The sequence below is a fragment of the Chanodichthys erythropterus genome, chromosome 2 (assembly GCF_024489055.1).
Source record: "Chanodichthys erythropterus isolate Z2021 chromosome 2, ASM2448905v1, whole genome shotgun sequence".
Lineage (NCBI taxonomy): Eukaryota > Metazoa > Chordata > Actinopteri > Cypriniformes > Xenocyprididae > Chanodichthys > Chanodichthys erythropterus.
This window is the reverse complement of record NC_090222.1, coordinates 32,307,501-32,333,965: the sequence shown is the minus strand read 5'-3', so window position 1 is coordinate 32,333,965 and position 26,465 is coordinate 32,307,501. Positions and strand designations below refer to the sequence as shown.

Below are 26,465 nucleotides of genomic sequence, written 5' to 3'. Positions count from 1 at the left end.
CCCTAATTCGGACGTACTACATCTGCCATGTTGTTACTGTAACATGACCTCCCAGCGTCCGTTACGTTCCTTCAACTCCATTCACAAATCCTCTCCTGTGCCCTCATGGGATAGTAAAGTGTCCATATGCGCACTTCAGAATCTCGGAAGTAGTAAGTCATCCAGGTACTTTTCGCATACTGTTTTTCAGATACTATGTGGTAGAGAAGTATTCGATTTCGGATGCAGTGTCAGGCTCTAAATTACATTATCACCCCAAGATGTTAACAGCCTTTTCTGGGACATTTTGGCTTCATTTTTCTTCAGTAGAAGGAAGTGGAGACATGCCGTCAAACCTTTTTTACATCAGTCTATGGACAATATCCATTAGTTGGAGCTAACAAAAGAAGTTTGTTTTGTTTTTTTCTTAGGCCTTTTTTTGTCAGCAAAATAGGAAGCATGGGTCAAGAGGTGAAAGATGGATCAAGATGATTTCCAAGAGGAAACTCAGTTCTTGGGACAAAATTGTACTTTGCAACTGTTTTTGTTATTTTTGGGATTAAATATGTTCCATGTCTTGTTCCATTTGAATTCAAACAACAGAGCTACGGCTATCAAAACAACACTATCATGCTGAAGAGATTAGAGGATTATGATGGATCTTTAACCTAAATATTTTTTCTTGACTACCCATATTGTTATTGTGACCTTATTATTTTTGTAGGTTTGTATGTAATCTATATGTTTGGGCTTTTCACTCTTGGAATTGTTAACACAACTTGTTTTGATAACTGCCTATCCATCTGTGGAAATATCGTCATTTAAATCAACTCTAATTATTGACAAAAGAAAGTGCGTCACTGAAATATCCTCAGATGCCGAAACAACAATGTGTGAATGCTTCTGTGATCGCACAAAGTGCAAAAATATTTAATGTATGCATTTATGCTTGGTTGTCTAGTGTTTGGTTGGTTGCCACATTGTTTCAAAGTATACTTTTGTCACCACAATTCAGAGTAGCTCTAGAGAAGGGTGTCATAACACAGAGTCAAAAGCGGCCTTTACTTAGGGTTATAAAAGACTTTTCAGGTTAGGCAGGTATACTGAAAGTGTAACAAATCCTGTTTACTATTTTTTGAGGACATGTGTTTGTTTGTGTAGTGGTTAGAGCTTTCAACAAGTCCAAGGACAAAGTGAACCACCGGATCTATTTGTGTCTTGTTGTGTGGATGTGTGTTTTCCCAGTGGGGTGTTTTAGCTTTGAAAGAAGAAAAGGCATAGAAGGCGTAGTGCCAGCAGTGCTCATCCAGGAGCCTTGTTCTTTACTGCTTTAACACTCCACCACCCAATCAATAATGGATCATCAATTACAAATAGGCTGTTTACAGCATTCAGAATGTAATCCTGCATAAATGTGTACACCAACATTAACATTTCCTCAACCATATGTAAGGCACAATAGCGTTAGAATAAGGTTGAGCAGTAACATCTCATATGTGTTCAGCTTCATCAGTGCACTGCATGCCTTTAACCTTTCAAACAGATGGATGATCACTATTATTCATTTTTAATAGGCATTCCCATTGTGACTCTATTTTTAAACCTAACCTTATTAATAATACTCATTTCTCATGAGTGCAGTAAAAGAAGACTATACAGCATTCATTCATAACCAGATATGTGTATGTTCAGCAGGGAAAACAGGTGAAGTTTTATCTCTCAGGCAAGTGTCTTACTTTACTAATATGTATGTACACTACTGTTTTTTTTTTGGAATCTAATTCAATGTATTCTTAAAATTATTTTCTTTAATAAACTGACCCCAAACTTTTGAGCATTTAAGACATTTATGTTACAAAAGCCTTGATGAGCATAAGAGACTTCTTTCAAAAACATTACAAAATCTTACCGACTCCAAAACTATAAACAGTTTTGTATTTTTGCTGTTATATAATTTTTTTTAAATTATTATTATTATTAGGCCTACTTATAATATAATAAATGTAAAATGTATTACATTTGAAATCTAAATGTAAATATATCCTTCGCCCCATGATGCTTTTCATGAATTATGGGAGTAACTTCCTCAGCCTTCAACCATCGAACATTAAAAGGAAATTAAAATGGTAAAAGCATTTGCAAATTACTACAACTGCAGCAAAATTATGGACATGTTAAATATCACTGTAGGTACATTATGTAATTTGCATTGCTTTAATCAAAAATTTTCTTTAGCATAGAGTGATAATATTTCATATTAAGTGCTTTCCGTCATTTTGACAGATAACAAATATTGTATTTACCTAGAAACATTATAGTAAGCACTGCTAGTAGGGATATTTAAAGCATCCATGTGAAAACAAACCTGAAAAGAGACGTGAGGATATGGGGAGAAAAAACTCGAGAGATTATTAATAAATTCCAGTGATTCATTCATGGAATATATCGTAAATTAAATTGGGATGGCAGACCACAAATGCGTAGTGTATGTTCTATTTTTTTCATACTGTTGCAGTGGAATACAAAGAAGAAAAAATAATAATCAGGAGGACAAGAATGCAGTGACTGAATGAGCTTTTGCTTCAGATATTCTTGTCACATTAAAACACCAAGTGTTATTTTATTCTTCTGATGTCTGAAAATAAAACATGAAGGGAAATTGACAGCTCATTCAGTCAAACTGGCTGATAAAGATTATTTGTAGCGTAACCTTATTAACTGAAATCATTGTTTTCAGTCTTTTTGAGTGGAAGTTCCCCAAACCGGAAGCACCCAAAAATGAAAATTCTGTCATTAATTACTCACCCTCCTGTCGTTGCACAACCGCAAGACCTTCATTCATCTTCAGAACACAAATTAAGATATTTTTGATAAAATCCGATGGCTCAGTGAGGCTTCCATTGCCAGCAAGATAATTAACACTTTCAGTACCCAGAAATCTGCTAAAGATGTATTTAAAACAGATCATGTGACTACAGTGGCTCAACCTTAATGTTATGAGCTACTTTGTGCACCAAAAAAAACTAAATAACGACTTTATTCAACAATATCTAGTGATGAGCAAGTTCAAAACACTGCTTCATGAAGTTTTGAAGCTTAACGAATCTTTTGATTCGAATCAGAGGTTCAGAGTGTGAATCAAAATGCCAAAGTCACGTGAACCATTGAAATTTCGAAACACTTATGATGTAACAAGGCTGGGTTTAGAATCACAAGAGAGTGAGTAAATGATAGCAGATTTTTTTATTTTTTTATTTTTTTTGAACTGTCCCTTTAAGCATATAAGCGATCAAAAGGATTTTAAGATCTGAAGCATAAATTCAGTCAAGTGCATCCAAACCTTTGACTGGTACTGTCAAACTGTTTTTCTCCCAGCACCTATAAGGGAAATGTATACGGTTGTATATTTGTATTATTATAAGAGTGCTGGTTGGAGGCCACAGTACACCAGCTCTTCTCTTCCACAGTCCCTTTGAAGCTGAGCCTGTTGGCACTTAACCCAAATCTTGCACTCGGAGAGCAGTGTGGGAACCAGTAGGGGGTAAAAGGAGGCATAGAGACAGGGTTAATGAGTCTGTGGGAGAATATCAGTTCTATGGGACCGTTATCATTTTAAAAGATTGTCTTAAGAATAATGTATTATATAATTAAATTTATAATTTTGAATACTTGTTTTTATTTTATATATGATTTTTTTTGTTGCTGTCTCTATATTATTATTTCAAAAACTCGCTACAATAATGCCGTACTAATATACCGCTCGTAATACTGCTCAGTGACCAGAAAAAATCATATATCCTGTCTGAAATATTTATGCAGTAATACAGTATATGACCCCTGTAGGTTCAGGAAGTGCAAAAAAGAAAAAGAAAAAAGCCACCCAGTGAAACTTTCTGCTTATTTTAAAGCCTTTTCTTTTATGAATGATATAACTGACTAGAAATTGCTGTCTGCAGAAACTTATTCATTGAAAAAAAAAAAAAAATTCTCTATACCTCAGCTTCATCAAACTTGTGATAGCTGAATGGGTGTAGATGAAATTCACATTGTAAAGTGAGGGGCATTATGGTTCATTTGTCCCATTATACGTTACTAAAGGACAGTCAGTTGATTTACCAATTGTTGATAATGCAGTGAATTTTTTTTTTTGCTGATAGCATTATTAGTTATTTTGCCCACCAGAAGAGTGAAATCAAAAATTTTGGTCAAAGTGAACGCTATTAGCACACACACACATAGAGCACAAACCCGAGGCATTGGTGAACCGCCTGTTGCTGGTCCCTTGTGTTTCTCAATGGTGCTGTGTGGAAGAATGCTGCCGACCCCCACCGACACCTCCAGCCCTCATGCATTCATCACCACTGCCGGAGGAGTGTATCTCATGCCTCCCGCCCCTCCTCTGCTTTATTGTCCCATTCTTCTCGCCTTAAACCATCAACCCGTAAACAATCTGGACCATATCACAGCCCTAGATAACACATGCATCTCCTATTTATTTTTAAGGGGGCATCTTACCTCATCTTCCGAAATCTCTTAAATTTATACATACATCTCAATGTATATACAATTATATTTTCAACATGTATGGTAATATTTGAATATGATTTTGTTGGACTGTAATACTTCCTTTGAGAGAACTTTTGAAAAGGTAAATCCAAATTTAGTCTTAAGGTTTTTAGAAGAAAAAAAAAAAATTAAGCCACAAGCGGTAAAATCCAGGTTGGTTGAAACTTTTATTTTATTTTATTTTATTTATTTTATTTTATTTTATTTTATTTTATTTTATTTTATTTTATTTTATTTTATTTTATTTATTTTATTTTATTTTATTTTATTTTATTTTATTTTATTTTATTTTATTTTATTTTATTTTATTTTATTTTATTTTATTTTATTTTATTTTATTTTATTTTATTTTATTTTATTTTATTTTATTTTATTGCTGTCAAAACTTATCCAAAATATATATTTTTTACATAATATATGTGTACTGTGTATAATTATTATGTACACATAAATAAATACACACATGCATATATATTTAAGAAACAATTATTTCTATATAAAATATTTATATAATGTTAATATATAATATGCTAATATTATATATATATATATATATATATATATATAATATATATATAATATATATATATATATATATATAATATAATATAATATTATGTGTGTGTGTATTTATATAATAATTATACACAGTACACATTATGTAAAAACAAACTATTATTTTGGATGCAATTAATCATTTGACACCCCTCATTCATTCATTCAGTCATCTGTCTGTTGCCTTTGGCTAAGCGGCTTGGTATTTAATATTTAAAATAGTTAAATAATAATGTTACAAATAACTATTAATAATATACTAGTATTATTATTATAAGTAATTTACAAAATGTACCATTTTATATACATATTCAACATATGTGCGAATATTTGAAAATGAAAGACTAAGCCCCAAGCAGCAAAATCAGTTCCAACCACTGATCTATAACCATCAGTGGTTCCAACTATCCAAGATAAAAACCCATTGGATGAGCAAAGCAAAAAAATCGAGCTTGTACAATGGAGGGCTGTTTTCGTGTCTGTCAGTAGTTGAACATTATTGAAAGGAGTAAGAACTTGGGGAGGGGTTGGGGAGAAGAGGGGGTGGGGAGACAGTGGGAGCCGAAATCATTTTCCCTCTCACACTGTGAGAACGCGTAGAATCGCATCTCTCCAAGTGGACGCGCGTTGGTTTGGTTTCAGAACCCGATTGATTCGGCCAGCGTCCGTCCGTCCGGTTCTCGGCAAGATCACCGACTTACATCTGGTCTGTGGCAATGGAACCATAAAGGAACAAATTCCATCGCACTGAGAAAAAATAGAAGTAAACAAATACGACCAGAGAAGACACCTCACAAAAGAAGTGGACATGGAGAAGCGCAGAGGGGATACGATATAACAGAACGGACAAAACACAAAAAGGATTTACTTCTCGAATTGAACATTTTTGGTTTCCAGGAGGTTATAAAAATTTTATTCTGTTAGATTTCTTACTTAAACGCAAGCATGAGCCGAAAAGAGAAGAGGTTGTGTTCGAGATGCTGGAGCGTGCCGATGCTCTCTATCCTCCTGGTTGTCTTCTTGACACCGCTGTTTGCACATGGTAAGATTTTTACATGCATATCAAATCAGCTGATAGTTAAGACTCAGTAGCCTTCAAACACGAGGAGGCATGACAGAACAGCATCACAAAATAAGAATGTCGGTCAGTAGTGCAGCCGCTGCTGGGTTTTTGCAGCGCGTAAATCATGACTGCGCGCCGGCTGCTGCTGATGTGCCTGGACCAGCGCCGTGGAAATGTAGGTTAAATGTCGAACTGGGATATTTGGGGACTAGTCCAAAATGCACATCATTAATTAACCCACATTAAAAGGAAGGACATCACAGAAAACATCTGCAAGCAATTTCCAAACCATTTTTGATCTTAAATAATTGCTCATAATGTGCACATTTCTTTTCCCTCCTGGCCATATTGTGCAGTGGTATCTGTAGTAGTAGTAGTAGTAGTGTAGAGTTACTGCGCTGTGATTACTCCACAGTGCAGCTGTTGTCACTATGGCAATGATGGAGGTGCACAAAGGCAGGATTAGAGCACCAAATAATTTATGCTTGGACATTCTCGCGCAGCAAATCACACTATTTAGCCGTGTAGTTTGATTTTATGCACAGAACAAGAATGTCTTTGTAGTTGTAATGGTCAGACACTTGGGTTATTTAAGAGATTGTGTCGTTCAGCAAGGGAAGGATGGAGGACCAGCCCAATGGGAGCGACTGCTCGACCAGTGGTGTGTTTAAAATTCCGATAGATCACTGAGCATTAGAGATGATTTCAGAGACGCGCTCTGTGTTCTATGTAAATAAGCTGGTCTTTTCATTAAATAATATAAACTATATTGGTGGTTAGAAGGTGTATTGTCCATCTAGGTGGATGCTCATTATCTACATTTTGTCGCCCAGCAACAGGACAGGGAAAATATGGTGTTCTTGAATCTGTTAATAGAAATATTGATGTCTTTTATCTATACTAGTATATGTTCTTTCTTTCATCACATTTTACTTGACGATGCAGTAGATCAGCTGTACACCTTTGTTAAAGCTGCTGTGATGGCGGTTAGTGTGGTCAGGTAAAATGATGTCACCGGTGGCCATGCCCTTTGTTAGCTTCATGCATGTACCTGCTTGGGATTTTAGTTGTTTTTTCATGTGAACAAAAAGGAATTTTTCTAAATTAAAAAGCAATTTTTTGTAGTCTTTGCTGAATGCTAGAAAATGGTCATTTGAGTAGAAGAAGAGTTGAAGACACTGCCACTGGCCATCAAAGAAAGCCTTTTCCAATCCATTAGTTCCTTATTGGTGCGGTGAAACCTTGTGGGAATATTTGATTTGTGCCAGTAAGTGATTTGATTATGTATTCACTTTCAATGCTCTGATCAGTATTTGCTGAATCGCCTTTTCATTGTCACAAGAGCCCAATGGACACACTTGCCATTCAGCTGCTGCTAGGGAAAAAAAGGTGTTGCCCGCTTAATCTTGCCTTGATTTTAATCCGATTTTAAGCCATTTTTTCATACATTGACCCATGTATGATTAATAGTATCTATATGTATGTGCCACCTGTTACTGTGCATCAATCCAAAAGCCATGAACACTAAAGCAGGATTCTGATCTCAATCCCCTTGATTGAGGAGGACATTGAGAGACTCTGACATTGTAACCCTTGCTTGAATTGATGTAATGCTAAATGAAATCCACCATTCTGAATGTAGCCTACTATATTTTCCCAAATGTGCTAAGACATGCAGTTTCAGTCATTTTCAATGTAACATGTCCAATCCTGAGTTTTTCAAGGATTGCAGTTCTTTGTTCCAGGGATATGATGTCATGTACAGCTACATAAAAAAATAAAGTTTTTTTTATTGTCATTGATGGTTCCATGAAGAACCTTTAACATCCATGGATCCTTTCAAGGTTCTTTTAGATTATTCAAATGTTCTACACAATAAGTAAAAATGGTTCACTGAAAGGTTCTTTGTGGAACCCAAAATGTTTCTTCTGTGGTATCACTGTGAAAGCAGGAACCTTTATTTTTTTTGACATGAAATTATGGTTGTTGTGTGGAGGCATATGAATTGGATGGATTTGTATGCAAAAGGGCTGTGTCTTTTCAGATGAATCTGTTGCAATGTACTCAAAAACAACAGCTTACACATTTTAGATGGTTTTAGGTGAGGGTAATCAGATTTGCATTCATTCATAATCGTTTGCTGACAAACAAAGTCAGTGCAATCTGTTTTCAGAGGAAGGAAAAAAATGCATTATTGGTGATTAGATTCATTTGTTTGAGTAATCTCTCCACCTCCTTCTTTTGAAGGCATTTATTTACTTTAATCTTCGATGCCTTGATTCTTTTAAAATTAATCAATTTAAAGCAACCAAAAGAAGCAGAGTGAATTATAAAGATGTGCTGTGTTAATGTGGGCTGCTGCCATTTTGTGTTTCAACAGAAACCGATCACCCCACCCCTAATGTATCTACCGTGTGAATTCATACATGTAATGAAAAGACATCATTAGCTTATTTAATTAGCTTATCAAAGTAGAAAAATGTCTGAGAAGATATACATTAAAAATCAGGGGTTGTGCAGATGCTAGAAAATTGAGTAGTCTAAAATATTTTTTGTTAAAGACTTAGCACATATTTGGGTGTTTCTTTTACTTGAATTTGTGATTATGGTTTTTCACACGGCGCGTTCAAGCTCTGCCGTTGCATTCGCTCTGCACAGTGAGGGCAAGCTGGTTCCCATGGCAACACATCCCTCCTCCATCCAACCACCTGTTGAGTACAGAAATGGAAAGATTTATGCATTGGGAGGTGGAGAGACGTCCAGTGGTATCGGTCTACGTCTCAAGGTCAAAAGATCTGACTGTTAATACCTGCCTGATTAGTAAAGGTAAAATATTCCATGGAAGGACTGAATCAAAATTCACCCCCTGTTTTTTGCACAGGAAATTAAGGCATTTCTCAAAAACCTATTGAATGGAGGCAATCGAGAAAAATCCCTTTGTTTTCCATTCCATTGCATCAATGTACTCTCCATCCTTCTTTATTTATATTTCACATATGTACTTAATTCTTTTTATTCTTTGGGAATTTCTTGAGGGATACAGTGATTAAGGCGCTTCACTCGATGATTGATCATCAGGTAATCATTCACTTTTGGCATCAGCTCCTGGATGTACAGATGGACATAGAGGTTAAGGCCAGAATTCCTCAATAACATGCAGGTCTCTATTGTCTCAGACCAGTCACACTGATATCTTATTTACAAATTCATTAGCTTGGTATGCTGTTTTAGGGTCCATTTACATGACACCATTAACTAAAAATGGTAAACTTTTTATGCGTTTTGGTTGTTGATTTACACGGCAATATAATTTTAGGGGCCTGAAAACGCAAGCTTTTGAAAACCGGCTTCAAAGTGCAAGTTTTTGAAAATGATACCATTATCGTCTCCGTGTAAACTACAAAAGTGCAAATTTGTGAAAACGTTGAGGTCATGTGCATGCGTATTCGGTATTCAGTCTATAGACCTCATGTAGCCCCGCCCCTTTTCAGCGTTGTGCTCGTTGTCTTTTGACTTCCAGTTTGTATTTACACAGCGATATTACATTTATGGATGAACTGCTCGTTTTAAAATCATCCCGATCTACTGACATTTGTTAAGACATCTGCTTTAAACATAACAATGCTCGTGATAACTTTCATTAACTCTACAACAAGTAAATCCACTTAACCAACTAATTATTCTTTGACAGCCTTGCCATAGAAATATACAGAGCTACCGCAAAACGGAAGTTCAAAGACAATTTTTTAAAGATGGCGGCGCGCTTGTTTCTCTGGTAAATAAGGTTTATAGGCACATAGTGTTTCTTTACTAATTGACATCGCCAACTACTGGCCTGGCATTTATAATACAGCATTTTTAGTCATTTTTGCGGATCTGGATCGTTTTGACAATGTGGTCATGTACACGAAAACGCAAAGGAAAAACTTTTCCATTTTTAGTACATCTTTGTTGTGTAAACGTACCCTAAAGGGCTTTCCACACTATGTTAACCCCGGGTTATTGACGATCTAAACACCGTTTTTAACCATGGAACGTTTCACACTTGTAAATTTAGAAGCGCGATTAGTAGAATGTTACATCTAGATGCCTAGCAACAGACATCTAATCGCATACTCATAATTGCCTGAACTTTTCATTCTTACCTTTATACGAGGATGCGCAATGCTGGAGCTGTTATGTAAATGGGTCACATGCTGCGTTTATCCAATCAATGACACTGACACCGCAAATATGCAAATAAGAACGTTAAATCAGGGTTTAGGCATGTACAGTTTGAGATGTAACCTTATGAATATCCAGGATTAATTGTTAACCCGGGGTAAATTATGAGCCGTGTGAAACATGAAGCAAGATAACCCAGGATTCTGTTTACCCAGGGTTTAGAATGACCCAGGGTTAACTATTTCAGGGGTGAAAAGCCCTTTTGTTACAGGAATCCTCTCAATAGTCTCTGTGGTCATTCTTTATATAATCTTACAATCGTTGTTACTGAATTTAGTACTATTTTAGTTTCTATGTCAACATGAAATCTAAATTAAAGTAAAGAAATTACAATTTTTATTCAGCAAGGATGCATTAAATTGATCAAAAATCACAGTAATAACATTTATATTGTTACTAAGGTTTTCTATTTCAAATAAATGCTGTTCTTTTGAACTTTCTTTTCAGAATCCTGAAAAGTATGTATTTGTTTCCGCAAAAATCTAAATTGAAATTGAAATAATAAGAATGTTTCTTGAGCAGCAAATCAGCATATTAGAAAGATTTCTGAAGGATCATGTGACACTGAAGACTGGAGTAATGGCTGCTGGAATCATAGGAATAAATGACGTTTTAAAATCTATTAACATAGAAGACAGTTATTTTAACTTGTAATAATATTTCACAATATTACTGTTTTACTGCATCTTTGATCAAATAAATAGCTTTGGTGAGCATAAGAAACCTTTTATGTAATTAATACACATTTCCAATCTTATTTAAACATTTCTTGTTATTCCAAAGAAACTTTTTTTTTTTCTTCCAGATTTTAATATTTAATATTCATGCCCTTCCCTCCACCACTTTTCATGATCCAATCAGTTCCTGATGCATTAAACTAGATTTTTTTTTTCTTTAAATATCCCGTCTAGGTCATTTGGAGGTAAAATTGGTTGTAAACTGGAAATAAAAGCCAACATTTAATGCTGGCTTTATAGAAATCACAATGTTACACTAGACCTATAGATGACAGAAAAAACATTAAATGAAGCTGTTGGGTCCATGGTTTCTGACTTGTACCTCCCACAGTTCTTGCTCAGGCAGTCTGCCATCAGAAAACCATCTGAGATACAGACGAGCTGTCAGGGCTCTTCGCTGTCCTCCCTTCACTGTCTGCAGTGCTGCACAAACAAAGAGTTTGGCGACTCCCCAAAGTCATGCAACCAAGACCCGTGGCCATCATTCCTCCAAGTCTGGCCACCAAATAACAAGTGCCAAACCCCAAATTACCTCCTCCCCTCTGGGCTGCATTGGGGTGCCTGAGAGAAAAAGGGGTAACTGAGTATTATGTAACAAGATTTGACCATCTGAGAAAAAAGGGGAAACACAAGGACCCTTTTGTATCCGCTTTGCCTGGGCCCCCCCGGTTCCTCGCTTCTGTAGTGCGTCCCGTCTGGGAGACGCATTATGGCAGGAGATCTTTGATAATGCCATGGCTGTAAAGATCTGACCCAGATCTGGCTATTTAACCCACATAATCTGCAAAACCAGCATTCCAGCTAGTGTCAAATGCTTTTACAGAACAAATAGTCTTGACTGACTGACCAATTTGGCATATTCTGCAAAAAGAAAACGAGATACATGAAAGCGTATCTGAAAATCCTGCTCCTTAATTTGGTTACCGGCAAGTATCCATGACACGTCTGCTAACAGTTGAAGGACGTTGTGCGTTAACTGTTTGCACTTATCAAATTCAGACCTTCCACAGCAGAGTTTTGTTTTCTATCCATAGTTTAATCAGCTGTTCTCTACATGAGTCACACTGAAACACCATTATACAATTTAGCAGATACAATATACTGAAAATATGATTATGCTACTCAGATGAGAGCTTTATTACTTAGCATTGGCCATGTTAATGGTGCAAAACATTAAATGTAGAGCTCTTTAACCACACATCTGGTTTCTATCTAGTCAGATTGATGATGTCTTCCTGTATTAGTCATCATATTTAAAACTACTTTTGTATGAAAATAAACATTGGATTTAGTTTTTTGCTCTGTGCATGTTTTGTTAAATTATATTAGAAGCTAAATATATTTGTCCACAGAGAACTGTATATTTGTACCTTTAGTTTCATTATTAACACACGTGATTTTTAAATCAAATTTTTAGGACTGACTGTGTTATATTACTGTTTCCATACCAAAAAAAAAGTATACTTAAGTATTCATTTTATTAAGTATACTTGAATTGAAGTAGTTCAAGTATATTTTTAAGTACACTTTATGTAGTAAGTATACTGATATCAATGTTCTAGGATGTGTGCTACTATTTCAATACTACTTGGGACTAAATTGGTCCATTTGTAGTACATAAAAGTATACTTTTAAGTATACTTTAAGTCTAACAGTAGTAAACTTTGAGTATAACTAGTTTACAACTAAGTTTTTCATTTGTACTGCAACTATAATACAAATTAAATACTTGTAGTACATTTTTTTAAGTTTATAAAAGTACGCTTTGAAGTATATTCTCAGTAAACTACTATTTTAGTAGTTTTATTATGCAACTTGTAATTTTTCTTTAAGCAAACTTAACTTCATGCTTAATATACTATTTATATATTTTTGCATTATGTATTCTACTATGTTCCTATTTAGGTATAAATTTTTATACTTGAAATATACCTTTAACTGTACTTTAAGTAGATTTGAAGTAAATTTCTATGTATACAACTAGTGGACTACACAAAAATTCACATAATCAGAATTAGGAACATATCTGTTTTCTTTATAAATCAATATTTTCAAACCGTGTAAGTTAATAAGACAGTATGTAAAACTATGTGGAAAAATTATTTAATATGCTACTCAAGAGTAAACAACTTCAAAGTATACTTAGAATACTTAATTATACTTTTAAGTATTTCTCAATCAAAAGATTGAGTACAAGTTTTGACCAAATATTAGGGATGCACGATATATCGGCCCAATATTAATGTTATTGTTATCGGCCCAAAAAGAAAATTTGGCCGATATATCAAAACCTATAAATAATGGGTTATTTCCTTCAGCTGAGTCACTTCAAAAAGGAAAATACAGTTAAGTACAACATGTGCAGCGCAAGTCTGTCATATAGGCTACATAAAGTTATAATGAGAGAATTTTAATCATGTGCTTGGGAAATGACTTATAATGGTGAAACTTTTGTCATTGTAATCAGGCTCTCAAAAATTATATAAAAATGTGGATTTGGATATATCTGCTAATATATCGGCTATCGGCTTTCGAATATAAAGAATTATTGGTTATCGGTATTGGCCAAAATTTTCATATCGGTGCATCCCTATCAAATATACTTAGACTTTTCTGTCAGTATAAGTCAAGTATACTTAAGTATATATTTTCTGAGAAGTACATAAAAAGTAGACTGAAAATATACTCTTATTTTTAAGTTTAAATGAAGTATACTAACAGCACAATTTAATAAACTTAAAAAATATTTAATATAATATTTAAAATATATTTTTAATCAAATAAATGCGGCCTTGGTGAAGAGGTGTCTAACTATCTGATTTTACATGTTTCTTTTCTGTTCAGTCTACAGAAAATGAAATGGACAAAGTTGCATTGTTTGTTATGTTGGGTGTGGTGTTTATTCTTCAATAACTGATTTGTGTTTGAAATGCATATTAATCTAAATGCTAATTTGTAGATTCGCTAATGTCTAATGTTACCACAAAGGAACTGTATCAGATTCATCTCCATCAGATTTGTCACATAAATACTACATTAGTGATACACACTCACTAATAAAATCCAGACCTAGCACATCTGGCCATTTTTGGGAGACTCTTTCTGGAGGAACATCTCTGTGCCAAAGATCTTAGTCTCCACTGTCACTTGTTATGTCTCCGACTATATACTCAGTTTGTTTCTTTATTAGTCGCTGGTTTTAAGTGAAAAAACACAGATGTTCTTGGAACAAAAATGTCCTGGCAGTACAGAAGTAAATAAACTCATCATCAATAGAGCGGTCAGATAATGGCACAGGAAAAATCAATGCAAAACAGTCATCTTTGGAAACAACCGTCTTCAAGAAAGAGAGACTGCCATGTAATTTGCTTAGAATTTTGCTTTGTGCGAGAGGAAAGCAGGATCACAAATCCACTGTGTTTTAAAGCACACTGTTGACTGAGTCCATATATTGTTCACAAAATATGCTTTTGCCATTCCAGAAATTTGTACAATTTCCTGTGTAGTGGAAGCCACAACATATTTCTGAGCTTTCAGTACACAAGTGCTGTATCTTTGTTCGTGTTCAACTGTTATAGAATTGTTTTACTAATTCATTGGGAGAATATATGCTTGTAGTATTGTTTCTGGGCATATTGTGTAAGATTGATTTGTTCATGTTATTCCAAGGAAAGAAATGTAAACCTTCATCACTGCAAAAAAATGATTACTTAATGAGTTTTAGTGAATAATTGTATTATTTTTTTTAGTTATCAATATGTAATTTATTCTTATCTCTGAAAAAACTTATTCATACATTATCACCAAACAGTGTTATTTCTCAAAGACCTGACATACAGTGACATTTTTCACAATCCAGTCAACTCAATGGATAAAATAAAGTCTCTCTTTACTCAACTGAATATAATATTCACATTATGGCTGGGAAATTGATTATGAACACTGTGTTAACTTTAATGAAAATTACAGTGTTGTTGGATCGGACCCGATAAGATAGAAGATGGCTTTTCTAGTGGTCAAAGATGGTGTGTCTTTTTAGCTAATCGTTACTCTGCTGGGAGCCCCTATGAATCAAGTCTCAACCCCTAATCCCTAATCCTGTCTATGAGAACCATGTACATTAATAAAATAATAGCACCTAATCTCAAGGCTTGCTAAAGGAGCTTTTTAAACATATTAGGAGACCTACCACTGAGAAGAAAATAAGCAAGGAGTTAAATACATTGCATTGTTTGGATGAATGTTAAGGTTTTCATTGATTTGTTGAGTTCTCCTAACTGTAATCTGCTCATTTCAACAGGTAACTCTGTGGTGGGAAATGAAACTAAGGCTGATAGTGCTGTTAATGTGACCTCCTTGTCTACTGCGGGTGAGGAGGAGAATATAGAGGATGCGTCACAGTTCACCAGCTTGTCCAGCACCTCAAACCTGACTCGCACCGGACGAAAGCTCAGTGATGAAGAAGAAGTAGGTAGTGGTATGCAGGATGAAGTCTTCTCGCCAACTCCAGGAACTCCAACTTCCAGTGAGGGTGCCACATCCACTGTGGCAAGCCCTGAAATCAGCCCCGACTCTGCTGAGACCGACCACTTGATTCCCCATGAGGCTGTTAATACTTCGGAGGAAGAGGAACAGGAAGTGACAGAGGATATGAGGCAGCTAGTGCCTACACAATCACCCTGGCAAGATCCTACAGTAGAAACTGTGGTTGACCTTGACGATGAGACCTCTCCCACGACCCTGTCCCAAACTCATCCACCTTCCCCCTCTGACATCACCGTAGATTTCGTTGACTCCAGCTCCCGCCGCAAGAACCTAGACCCACCGTCTCTGACACCGCACGAGCTTCAGGGTCGCGACTCCACCTCCTGGGCCATGCCCAACAACTATGACTACATGACGCCCTACGATGATAGTGTGTCTCCCACTAATGACGATTACTCCTACAGCAGCACTACTGAGTCTTTCGAAGAAGAAGTCTCCACTACCCCTCCTCCCAAACGCTTCCCTCCTCGATTGCCCTCCAACCCTGGTTTCATGTTTCCCAAAGGAGCCACTGTGGAGGAAGATCCCCGTGCCCCCCCTGGTGTGATCGAATCAGCTAATGGCTCAGACTGTCGGCAGGGCTTTGTCCGCACCAATGGCACCTGCAAGTCCCCATGTGATCTGCAGCCCAACTACTGCTTCAACGGGGGACAGTGCTACGTCCTGGAAGGAACTCAATTGCTCTGCAGGTAAGTGTTTAGAACAGGGGTTCAGTCCTAGAGAGCCGCTGTCCTGCAGAGTTTAGCTCCAACCCTTCAGCTGCCTATAGCCTTAGTAATCCTGAAGAGCTTGATTAGCTTGTTCAGGTGTGTTTGATTAAGGTTGGAGCTAAACTCAGCAGGACAGCGGCTCTCCAGGATCGAACTTTACACTCCTGGTTTAGAAGAACCAGATTATTCACTAATGGCTCATTTCCACCGAGTGGTATGGTGTGGTACAGTACAGCACGATTCAGGGCGGTAAACCTTGATCTGGCTTGTGTTTCCACTTCCAACACTACCCTTACTTGATAGGCATGGTGTATGCCGGAAAGTAGCGATCCACATTCTCATGTGAAGATGAAAGTGACAGTAAACAACAACGGAGGACATACAGCAGCTTTGTTTGAGCTGAAGGCTATAAGGAAAAACAGCAGAAATACACACATTGTGTTGCAACAGTATTGTGTTGTTATTCTCCGTGTAGCATGGTACAAGCGACCATTCTCTGTCAACCAATCAGTGTTCTGCAGCAAGTGTAGCTCCACCCTTTTGGCGCCGGTACTATTGTGCTTGGTACCCCAACAGAAGGGTCTCAAAAAGTGGTATGGTACCTTTCAGAATTAGGGATTGAAATGAACCGTATCGCTTGTTGGAAACGAGCCATAAGGCAAGAATCTCTGTATTAGGCTTACATTGAAGGTGTGACTCGATCCATATCTAGCGGCCAGAGTACTTGAGGGTCGGCTCTTCTGACTTGGGCCAGTAAGCAACCACTTGGCAATCACCCAAAACACCCTAACAACTTCACAGCAAACATTCACAGCACCTTAGCAACATGGCTGTGTGCCATTCAGAATTGAATCGAGAGTGTCTTTCAAATTCCAATTCAATTCCTAATGTAGAGAATGGGATACAGAATTGAAATGTAATTGGAAAGAAATTCAACTGTAATTATACTAGAAACTATATATTTTAACTAGAAAAACAAAGTTTGTCAATTTTAATATTGGCTTTACAAAACATTATTAGAAACAATGTTGAAAACCTTGAACTTTAAAGGTTTAGAGCAGGGGTGTCCAATCCTGCTCCTGGAGGGCCACTGTCCTGCAAAGTTTAGCTCCAACCCCAATTAAACACACTTGAATCAGCTAATCAAAGTCTTACTAGGCATACTTTTCCAGATAATTCCATCCGCCTGGAAGTTTCTAGTACGCCTAGTAAGACCTTGATTAGGCAAGTTGAGGCAAGTTGGAGCTAAACTCTGCAGGACAGTGGCCCTCTAGGGCCGAGTTTAGACCGGATGTGCCTCATACTCCTGAAAAGTGAAGCTGCAGGCTCTTTGATCGCCCCCTGGTGGCTGGATGCAGTACAGGTCATAAACCGTGCCCTCTCCATACAAACGAACGGGATTTGAGTCAAAATTTTAAAAAAATAAATTACACTTCCAATAAAATTTTCCGAAAGATGGTTTTGGTAATTTAAGGTAGTTATCAGTCTGATATATGTTCAATTGTTCGTTTTTGTGATAAGTTTAATTTTAGCTAGCAATTTGATGCTATAGAAACGTGGCGTGGCGTTATGATTGACAGTTGTGATTGACAGCTTCTCTGAGGACTGTTGGAGCTTCCAGGGGAGATTGAAGATATATAACTAACTATTAGTTTTCGATTTCTGTGTTATTTCACAACAACAAAATGAGTTGTTCAGCAGTAAACTGTACTAACCGACCTACAGGATCTGACGGATCACTGAAGTTTTTTTCGGTAGCGTTAAATGTGGGCTTTATAAGCTAATGAAATTAGCTAAGATAACACGTCTAACGTTAGCCATGACGGGAAAAAGCAGGTGATTGTTATGTGGCAGTTAGGCTACTAATTATTTTAATGGGTATAAAATAATTAGCAGGACAAAACTAATGATAATCTACTCTAATAAATTATAGAGCACTGTCTAAAGCAATCGATCTCCTGTAACTTGATTTAAAATGGCAGGACCGTTTCTGACATTTTAGTTGTTTGGCATATTATTGAGTTTATCTACTGAATTTGCTGTTTCAAATATATTATTCCTCTAGAAAAAGAATATTATTTTACAGGTAGAATTTAAAATTTATGTATTTTAAATATGTAAATTATACACAATTACGATATGTTGTTTTGACCTATCCCAATGTATTGTAGTTATCACTAGTAATTTATTTGAAAACGACATTAATAAACTTTCAAATAAATGTAAATTCCTCTTTGCCAGATTAAGCCATTGTTTAAGCCAAATGAAAAAAAGGAAGGAGGAAAAGAAAAATATAATAAACAACAGATAATAAAACAATTAGGTGATCTGATCTTGATGACGCAGACGTCTGGGCAGAAGTTTGATACCGCAACTCCGCCTGCGGGCTCCGCTGACGGTTCCTTCTGCGCATGCCCAGGCTCCAAACAGACGTTTTTGCATAACATGTCAAGGCCCATCGTCGTATGTTTTACGATCAGTTCATTACAATGGAAGGAAACGGCGTTGCGTCGTCCATTTGTGGCAAATTTCGATTCAAATTCACAATCATATATATTGAAAGGGGGCCAATCTGAACTCTGAAAGGAAACCAATCTGAATTATGAATTTTGCACATTCAACTCTACACAACAGTGCCCCCACCTCCACCCCAAAAACGCCCTAGTTTTTACATGAGCAAACACCACTGGTATTTTCTTTGGAAAAATCAAGTTCTAAAATTGGAATGAAATGGAGGGAACCTCTCAAGAAGATTGGCCTTCCCTCATGGCACATCTGGTCACAAAGGGAACTGAGGCCTTGCACAAGAAAGGCCGAGTGCTGCGGACCAGAAAGTACCACATGTTTTCCCAGATTCTTTATGAGGAAAGTTTATTAGGAAACTTCCCTCTTGCTGCCAGATTATTTTGAACAACTGTTTTTGCCCAAACATGTGACCAAACATGAAACATGCACACTAGTCTAGTCACACAAGTTTGTTATGAAACCTGGTTTGTTTTCATGTGTCTTGCATTATGCCTACAATCCTCTCTTTTACTAGAAAAATATTATTAAAAGTCCAGTTTAGAAAAATTACAATAATACACTGGGTTTATTGACTTCACTATCACTGCAAATACATTTACCATGAAAGCAAACGCAGGGCCTCGAACTGCTATAAAGAGGTCATCATGAGGATTATGCTTAAGCTGAAAATAAGTATGAGGAGATATGAAATTCAGCTTGTTCAACGGTAGATTAGGTCAAAACTGGGGGAGGATGTTTAAGAAACCAAGCTAACTGCTTCCTGAAAAGCAACTACCATATTTTCTTTACAGAAATGTCACACATTGATGATATTTTTTGGGTTTTAGTAGGGTAGAACTTGGGTATTATGCTGTCATGGGTTCAGGTGATCTCAGTACTTCAGAAATGTGAAATTGATCGTCATTCTCCCTCCACAACTCTTCCTAACACACATCGGTTAATTCACACTGTGATTAAGATCTAAGACGATCCCCTTGCCAGCCAGTGACTATTAACAACCTCTTCATGGTCATAAATCTCTCGCCCCTCCCTATTTTTGGATTTGTGCAATGACCCTGACTGTATCCCCACCCTTTGTCAGTCCAGAGGTCATGGTTAGCAGTAAATTTCAGATTTAATCGCATTTATTATTATGAATTTCATTCCACACTGAACATTTTATTCCTCTGAGGTTGCTCTATCATAGCTCATGAGATTTCTCAGTTATGCTTCATACAAAAATTTTGTCTCAGATGTGTGAATTTAGGATGGTTGCTGTTTGCAATAAATATAGAGCTATATGTATGAGTAAATAGATCATTTGATTTTGTTAGAATGTGGGAAATGTTTGAGTGCATATTGAAACCTCTGGTTTTCGATTGATGATTGAGTACAGTTTGAAACTTTGTTGAAATCTATCTCATAGAGGAGACATATGTGAGATTACTGGGGTCCTCAGCAGAAAACTCTAAGAAGGGGAACAAACAATTGTCTTTATGCCAGTTGTGCTGGATTAAAAATCTTTTTTTTCCTTCCTTTTCCCCTCTAAATAATACCGCAGTAACCTAATATGTATTAAATGATCTTGCTGAAAACTTACTCCCAAATACTCCTCACCTAGTCATCATAATTACCAGTGTAATTGATTACATCTCTGAATAAGAGCATCTGCTAAATGTAATCAAATGTAATTTTTCTGAGCCTTCCTCACCATGCTCATGTACTTGTATTATAAACAGACGTTTGCCCTACCAGTAACCCCCCCTTTGGGACTGGCTCCCCTACTGACTCCCCAAAACAGGCCTAGTCAAAGTGGGTCAGTGGAGCTCTGGGCAGCTGTGTCCCATGTTGGCTTTGTTTATATGAGGCTAGCCTGAACACACTGATTTATTCCCCACTGCAATCTTATTAGAGGATGAATGTTAATGGCTCAGACTTCTTTTCAGAACACCGTCCTTCCCCCTCCCCTGTGCATGCGCCTCTCTTTTAGTGATCTATCAAGAGCTTTCTGTAAGTAAGTGTGGACATATGACAGCTGTGCTTTCATTTCAGTTAGAAAACATGTTTTTAACTGTGATTCTAGACAGTGAAAGTTAATGTTAACATCCCAGAGGCCTTTTTATGCTCTTTCATAGCTCAACAGACCTAATGGAGTTCTCAATTACACTACCATTCAAAGGTTTGGGGTCAGGAAGATGATGTTTTTTAAACCCTCTGGTGCTCCTCATTAAGGGGTCAAACTTATACTCTTCCTGGTTAAAAGTGACCAAACACCTGAATGCATCCTTTAAACTTTTTTTTTTTTTTTTTTTAAGTAAAATCAATATATTTTTGTTCAGTAATATTTTTAATGTAATATTTTGTATTTCAAGGGACTTTTGTGGTACTAAGTAACATTTATGCAATAATTATGGTCCATTGTTAACTATTTATACAATTAATCATTTTTTTCTTTTTTTGTTATATTTATAGCCTCTAAGTGCCATCTGAATTTTTCTTCTAAAAAGAGCATTTTTATCAAGCTTGTATGTTTATTTTTTAGTTATTTCACTTTAATGGCAGTTAATAGGTCATTTTCATTGCCATAAAAGTGAAATAACTGAACATAAACATACAAGCTTGATAAAAATGCTCATTTTAGAAGAACATTTCAGATGGCACTTAGAGGCTTTTGCATCTGAACTCTTATTTATATATATATATATATAAAAAAAAAATATATATATATATATATATATATATATATATATATATATATATATATATATATATATATATATATATATATATATATATATATATATATATATATATATATATATATATATATATATATATATATATATATATATATATATATATATATATATATATATATATATATATATATATATATATATATATATATAATAAATATATATATATATATATATATATATATATATATATATATATATATATATATATATATATATATATATATATATATATATATATATATATATAAAAAATATATGGGGGGGTCAAAAGTGACTGAAAAGCACCTGAGGATTCAAGAAATGCTTTTATTCATCAAGGATCCATTAAATTGACACTATAGACTTTCTATTTCAAATAAATGCTCTTCTTTTGAACTTTCTATTTTAAATAGTATCATGGTTTTCACAAACATTATTAAGTAGCACAACCAAGAAATCAGCATAATATTATTTCCCCCAAATCAATTTATTAGAATGATTCCTGAAGGATCATGTGACACTGAAGACTGGAGTAATGATGCTGAAAATTCAGCTTTGCCATTACAAGCATAAATAGTTATTTCAAATTGTATTATTATTTTCTAGTATTATGGTTTTTACTGATCAAAAAAATGCAGCCTTGGTGAGCATGAGACATCTTTCAAAGACATTTAAAAATCTTACCAACCCCAAACTAAGTATAAACTTTGTATGAAATATTTATTCTAAAATAAAAATAGAAATGAATTTAATTGTTAGCATACAGAGTCACGTTACTTCTACTCAAAGATGCTATGAAATCCGAGCACCTGTGCATTGGCGAGCTGCAATGAGCCAGTGAAGTTGCCAAAATGCCAGAAGAAGGTGAGGCAATAGGAAGCAGAGTTAAAAATCTGCTGCCTACAACTTCTGAACTGTCTCGTTCATTTTTTTCAGCTTTTATTTTTTTATTTATTTATTATTTTGCTGTCTAAAAGAAACTGAGATCTTAAAGAGATTTCACATGGGATTTTTCCTTCCTATGCGGAGTTAGTCATCCACAAGAGGACATGGAAAACATTTTCAGAGAGTTCAGAGAAGTGAGATATGTGGAGTTTAGAGGGAAAAAAAATAATCTGTGAGTCACTTTTTTCGACATGCCAGCATGGAAACATATTCACACACACACAGAGAGACACACACACACGTTTTTGTCAATGTATGAGATAATGTAATATTCAAGCAAAATTAAGGTTTTGTCCCTGACTGTTTTTCTCAAAAGTTTGTTGCAAACCTCCCATGTTAGACTGTGTGGCACAGAGGGCATGTAGGCTTTAATATTCTTTCTCAGAAAACATAAATTTATATATGTAATTCAGCCTCCTGTAATTTAGCCTTTTTTCAGTGAATTGGTTCATTGAAATTACTAATTTTTATGATGTTATGAAAAAATATCATCAAATTCGATTGTCTGAAGTTTGTCGCACTAATAAGGATCCCGGTTGTTCTGTTTTATTAAATAATAAAAGTTCATTTAGATTTTGAAGATCAGCAAATGCTTCATTTTCTAGATACATAGTGTTGTTGTGACAGACACAGTTGGACCTGATTAATGATTGGTCTAATCCAGTCCTGATCCTTCTCAGTCACTGGGTTATTACCATTGGTGGTCTCCGAGTAAGAGCGTTCTCCATCTGGGATCACCCTTATACCACCCCAGGGATCCGGGGGGGGATCAAGTGGGCCGCAGCATCTCAAAGCCCTGTCAGCTGAATATTGCAAACATTTGTAACCCTGGTAATTTGGGGGTTTTATTCAGGAACTGAGGAGTGATGATTGCGGCGTCAGTGGTTAAACCACATGTTTAGAGTTAATGAAGGGTTGCTGCTCATAGTGTGGCTGTGTTTAGATGACAAGCTGTACTGACACAATTAAGAGATGGTGAAGTGCCAAGTTTTAGCAGATCTGCCTAAAGACAATTTTACATGGTCACCATGAGTTCCCAATTCATATTTAATAAGAAAAATCTTGTACCCCTGTCAGTTTACTGTGTAAAATAACCATTAGAGTAAAACCTGGGTTTATTGTTAGTCATTTTAGTAAGAATGCATCTGCTAAAAATGTTGTTAGCACTGCCAGTGAGGATGCAGATATTGCTGACAATTGATGATTCCTCACTACCGTACCTTGCCCTGATTTGTATATTTAAGGAAACTATACATTAGAGACAAGCTTAGATGGAAAATTTTGATGAATATGAAAATTTAAGATGCATTTTGAGGCTGTCAAGTTAGACGCTTTTCACAATACACTTTAAAAAAACGCATTTTTACAGAAATCATGGTGTTAATGTTTTTAATAATATCTTCATTTGATTATAATAAATTCATTATCTAGTGTTATCTGTGGAAAATTTGTGAATTGGATTACTAGACCTAGAGATTACTAAATTTTCATTGGTCTTGGGAAATATTGTTTGTATGATTGACTTTCGATTGATTTGCAGCATTTTACGACATGTAAAATATGGTGTATAACCACACTCATGCATATTTTTGAGAACAGAAAAGGTTTCTTGACATTTTTATTACAACAGGAAAAACTATATCTGTATTTATGTTGTTCTTGAAAGAGGAAGAGATAACAGAGCAGAGAAAGAAAGAGAAATGGTGAAATGGAGGGGAACAGAGGAGAGGTTTGGTCTTAAGAGAGATATTAGTGATGGAATGGCATGTCATCACTACATCTGTTTCAACTACTGCTTGCTACTGCTCAGCTGGGGCTGTTTGGCATCCATCCATCTCAACATTCAATGTAACACACACACATGTGCACACAAACACAGTCTTAGCCGCACCATCTGTCCACACGGCAGCTTTGTAGACTGCCCATATTCAACCCTCATCTAGCTTAGACCAACATTTCCAGGTGCGCTAGCATAGTCATGGTATTAACGAATGGTCTTTTTAAGATGATGTTGGATGATCAAGAAAATTTTGCTTGGTTAAAGGGATAGCTCACTTAAAAAATGAAAATTCTGTCATTTACTCCCTTCATGTTGTTCCCAACCTGTATAGAACATAACATTCTTCTGTCCAAACAACACTGGAGCCCATTGACTTTCGTTGTATGGTGTAGGGCTGGGCGATATATCGCATGTGATTGTCACGCGCATTTCGTCAGCAATATCGCGTTCATTATCGAAGGCGATTCATCTGCGATAATAAACAGGATATTGCGTGGTTTGTCAGTGATCTACGGCTCTGTCTATTAAATGCCGCTCCATTTGAAAGCAGGTGATGGCGATTTAGTGGTAATCAGGGAACCGGCTTCACTGACGAAATGTGCGTGACAATCGCATGTGATATATCGCCCAGCCCTAGTATGGTGTGATAGGGGCTTGGGCGGTCACAAGAAGAATCACACCGCGATATAAACACTAGTGATGTTTGATTCTTAAAACAAATAATTATTTTGAGCCAGTTCTCAAGAAGTAAAAGGTCAACCTGGTTCACAAAATCAAACTGAATCAAACTTTAGTTCCGGGTTGATACAAGAAGCACGGATGAATCAAAAAGAACCGAATGAGCCGGTTCAACCAACTGTCGAGGTTTCCCGAAGATTACCGAGGAGTAAATTGATAATACTATACTAAGTGTTGGGGAAAGTTACTTTTAAAAGTAATGTATTACAATATTGCGTTACTCCCTAAAAAAGTAACTAATTGCATTACTTAGTTACTTTTTATAGAAAGTAATGTGTTACTTTTGCGTTACTTTTTCTCATCTGGGCTCGACTTGCTTGTTTGTTTTTCTTCACACCAAAAGTGAAATAAAGACTCAGGCTGAAGGAAATGCAAATTCACGGCTGTACAGTAGAGGGCGCAGCTCAAACAAACCTTTTAGGTATATTGTGTTACCTATTTGAAAAAGTAACTCAGATATTTTGTTGTAAATTTAACAGTAATCCATTATTTTAGATTATATTAAGAAAAAAGTAATCTGATTACGTAACTCTCGTTATTTGTAACTCTGATTATGACTACTATTATTAAATAACATTTTATTAAAACCTTCCAAAACTGTCGAGATGTAAATAAATTTTACCTCGGTTTATTGTGCATGCGGATTATATTTTAAGTTGCTTAAATAAAGGAGTTTATGGTTTATTCTGGTTTATGGTTTATGGACTGGTTTATTCTTTCTTTATACTTTAGACATGTAGAATATATCCGCAATTGCAGTAATACAGGACATATTACTGACTGTAATATGTGCTGTAGGTCCGAAACTTTTAGGAATCTTATCCAAGATGTAGGTCAGTCGTATCCGACATGAAGGGTCAGTGAATTAAACTGTGACCACTAACTCCATTATCTTAAGTGAATAAAAGGTAATAATCAGCAATATGTGTTCACAAAAATAACTTTATTTGAATGTATGTGTTTACACAAATGACTTGTATGTTTTATTGAAATAACATGACACTGAGTCATGAAAGAAATGCATAGTGACATCATACTACTAACTTACTGATTTGGAACATACCATTTTTTTTAAAGTTAACTCTTGCCTAAATAAATACATAAATACAAAAGATTAAGAACAAGAGTTAAAACCAACATCAGGAAATACTATAAAAAAAGATGGATAAAACCAAAACATACATTTGCACAAACATTTCCATAAATTCGCTAAAATGCGCACTCCCCTACACGTTCACGCTTTCTTTAAGGCCATGCCCACTCAGCTAAAACAGGAAATGCAAACCCTGCATAAATATTATAAAATGCAACAGTGAGAACGCAAAAACAGTGATGGAAGACAACATCAAGGTCTCTCCATCACATATGGACTATAAAAGA

General features: G+C 35.8%; 1 protein-coding gene across 6 annotated transcripts in view; it reads left to right on the top strand.

Annotated features, from left to right (window-relative positions):
• The window catches only part of cspg5a (chondroitin sulfate proteoglycan 5a), a 55,452-nt gene that overhangs the window by 7,552 nt on the left and 21,435 nt on the right, over nucleotides 1-26,465 (top strand). For 5 of the 6 annotated variants that reach the window (XM_067396418.1, XM_067396392.1, XM_067396410.1 and 2 more), the window contains exons 1-2: nucleotides 5,693-6,142; nucleotides 15,425-16,358. In XM_067396418.1, coding sequence (XP_067252519.1) covers nucleotides 6,046-6,142; nucleotides 15,425-16,358 — 1,031 coding nt within the window. In that variant the 5' untranslated portion in view covers nucleotides 5,693-6,045. Of the gene's footprint in view, nucleotides 1-5,692; nucleotides 6,143-15,424; nucleotides 16,359-26,465 lie in introns of those variants that run through there. The other variant, XM_067396426.1, reaches the window with a different exon arrangement.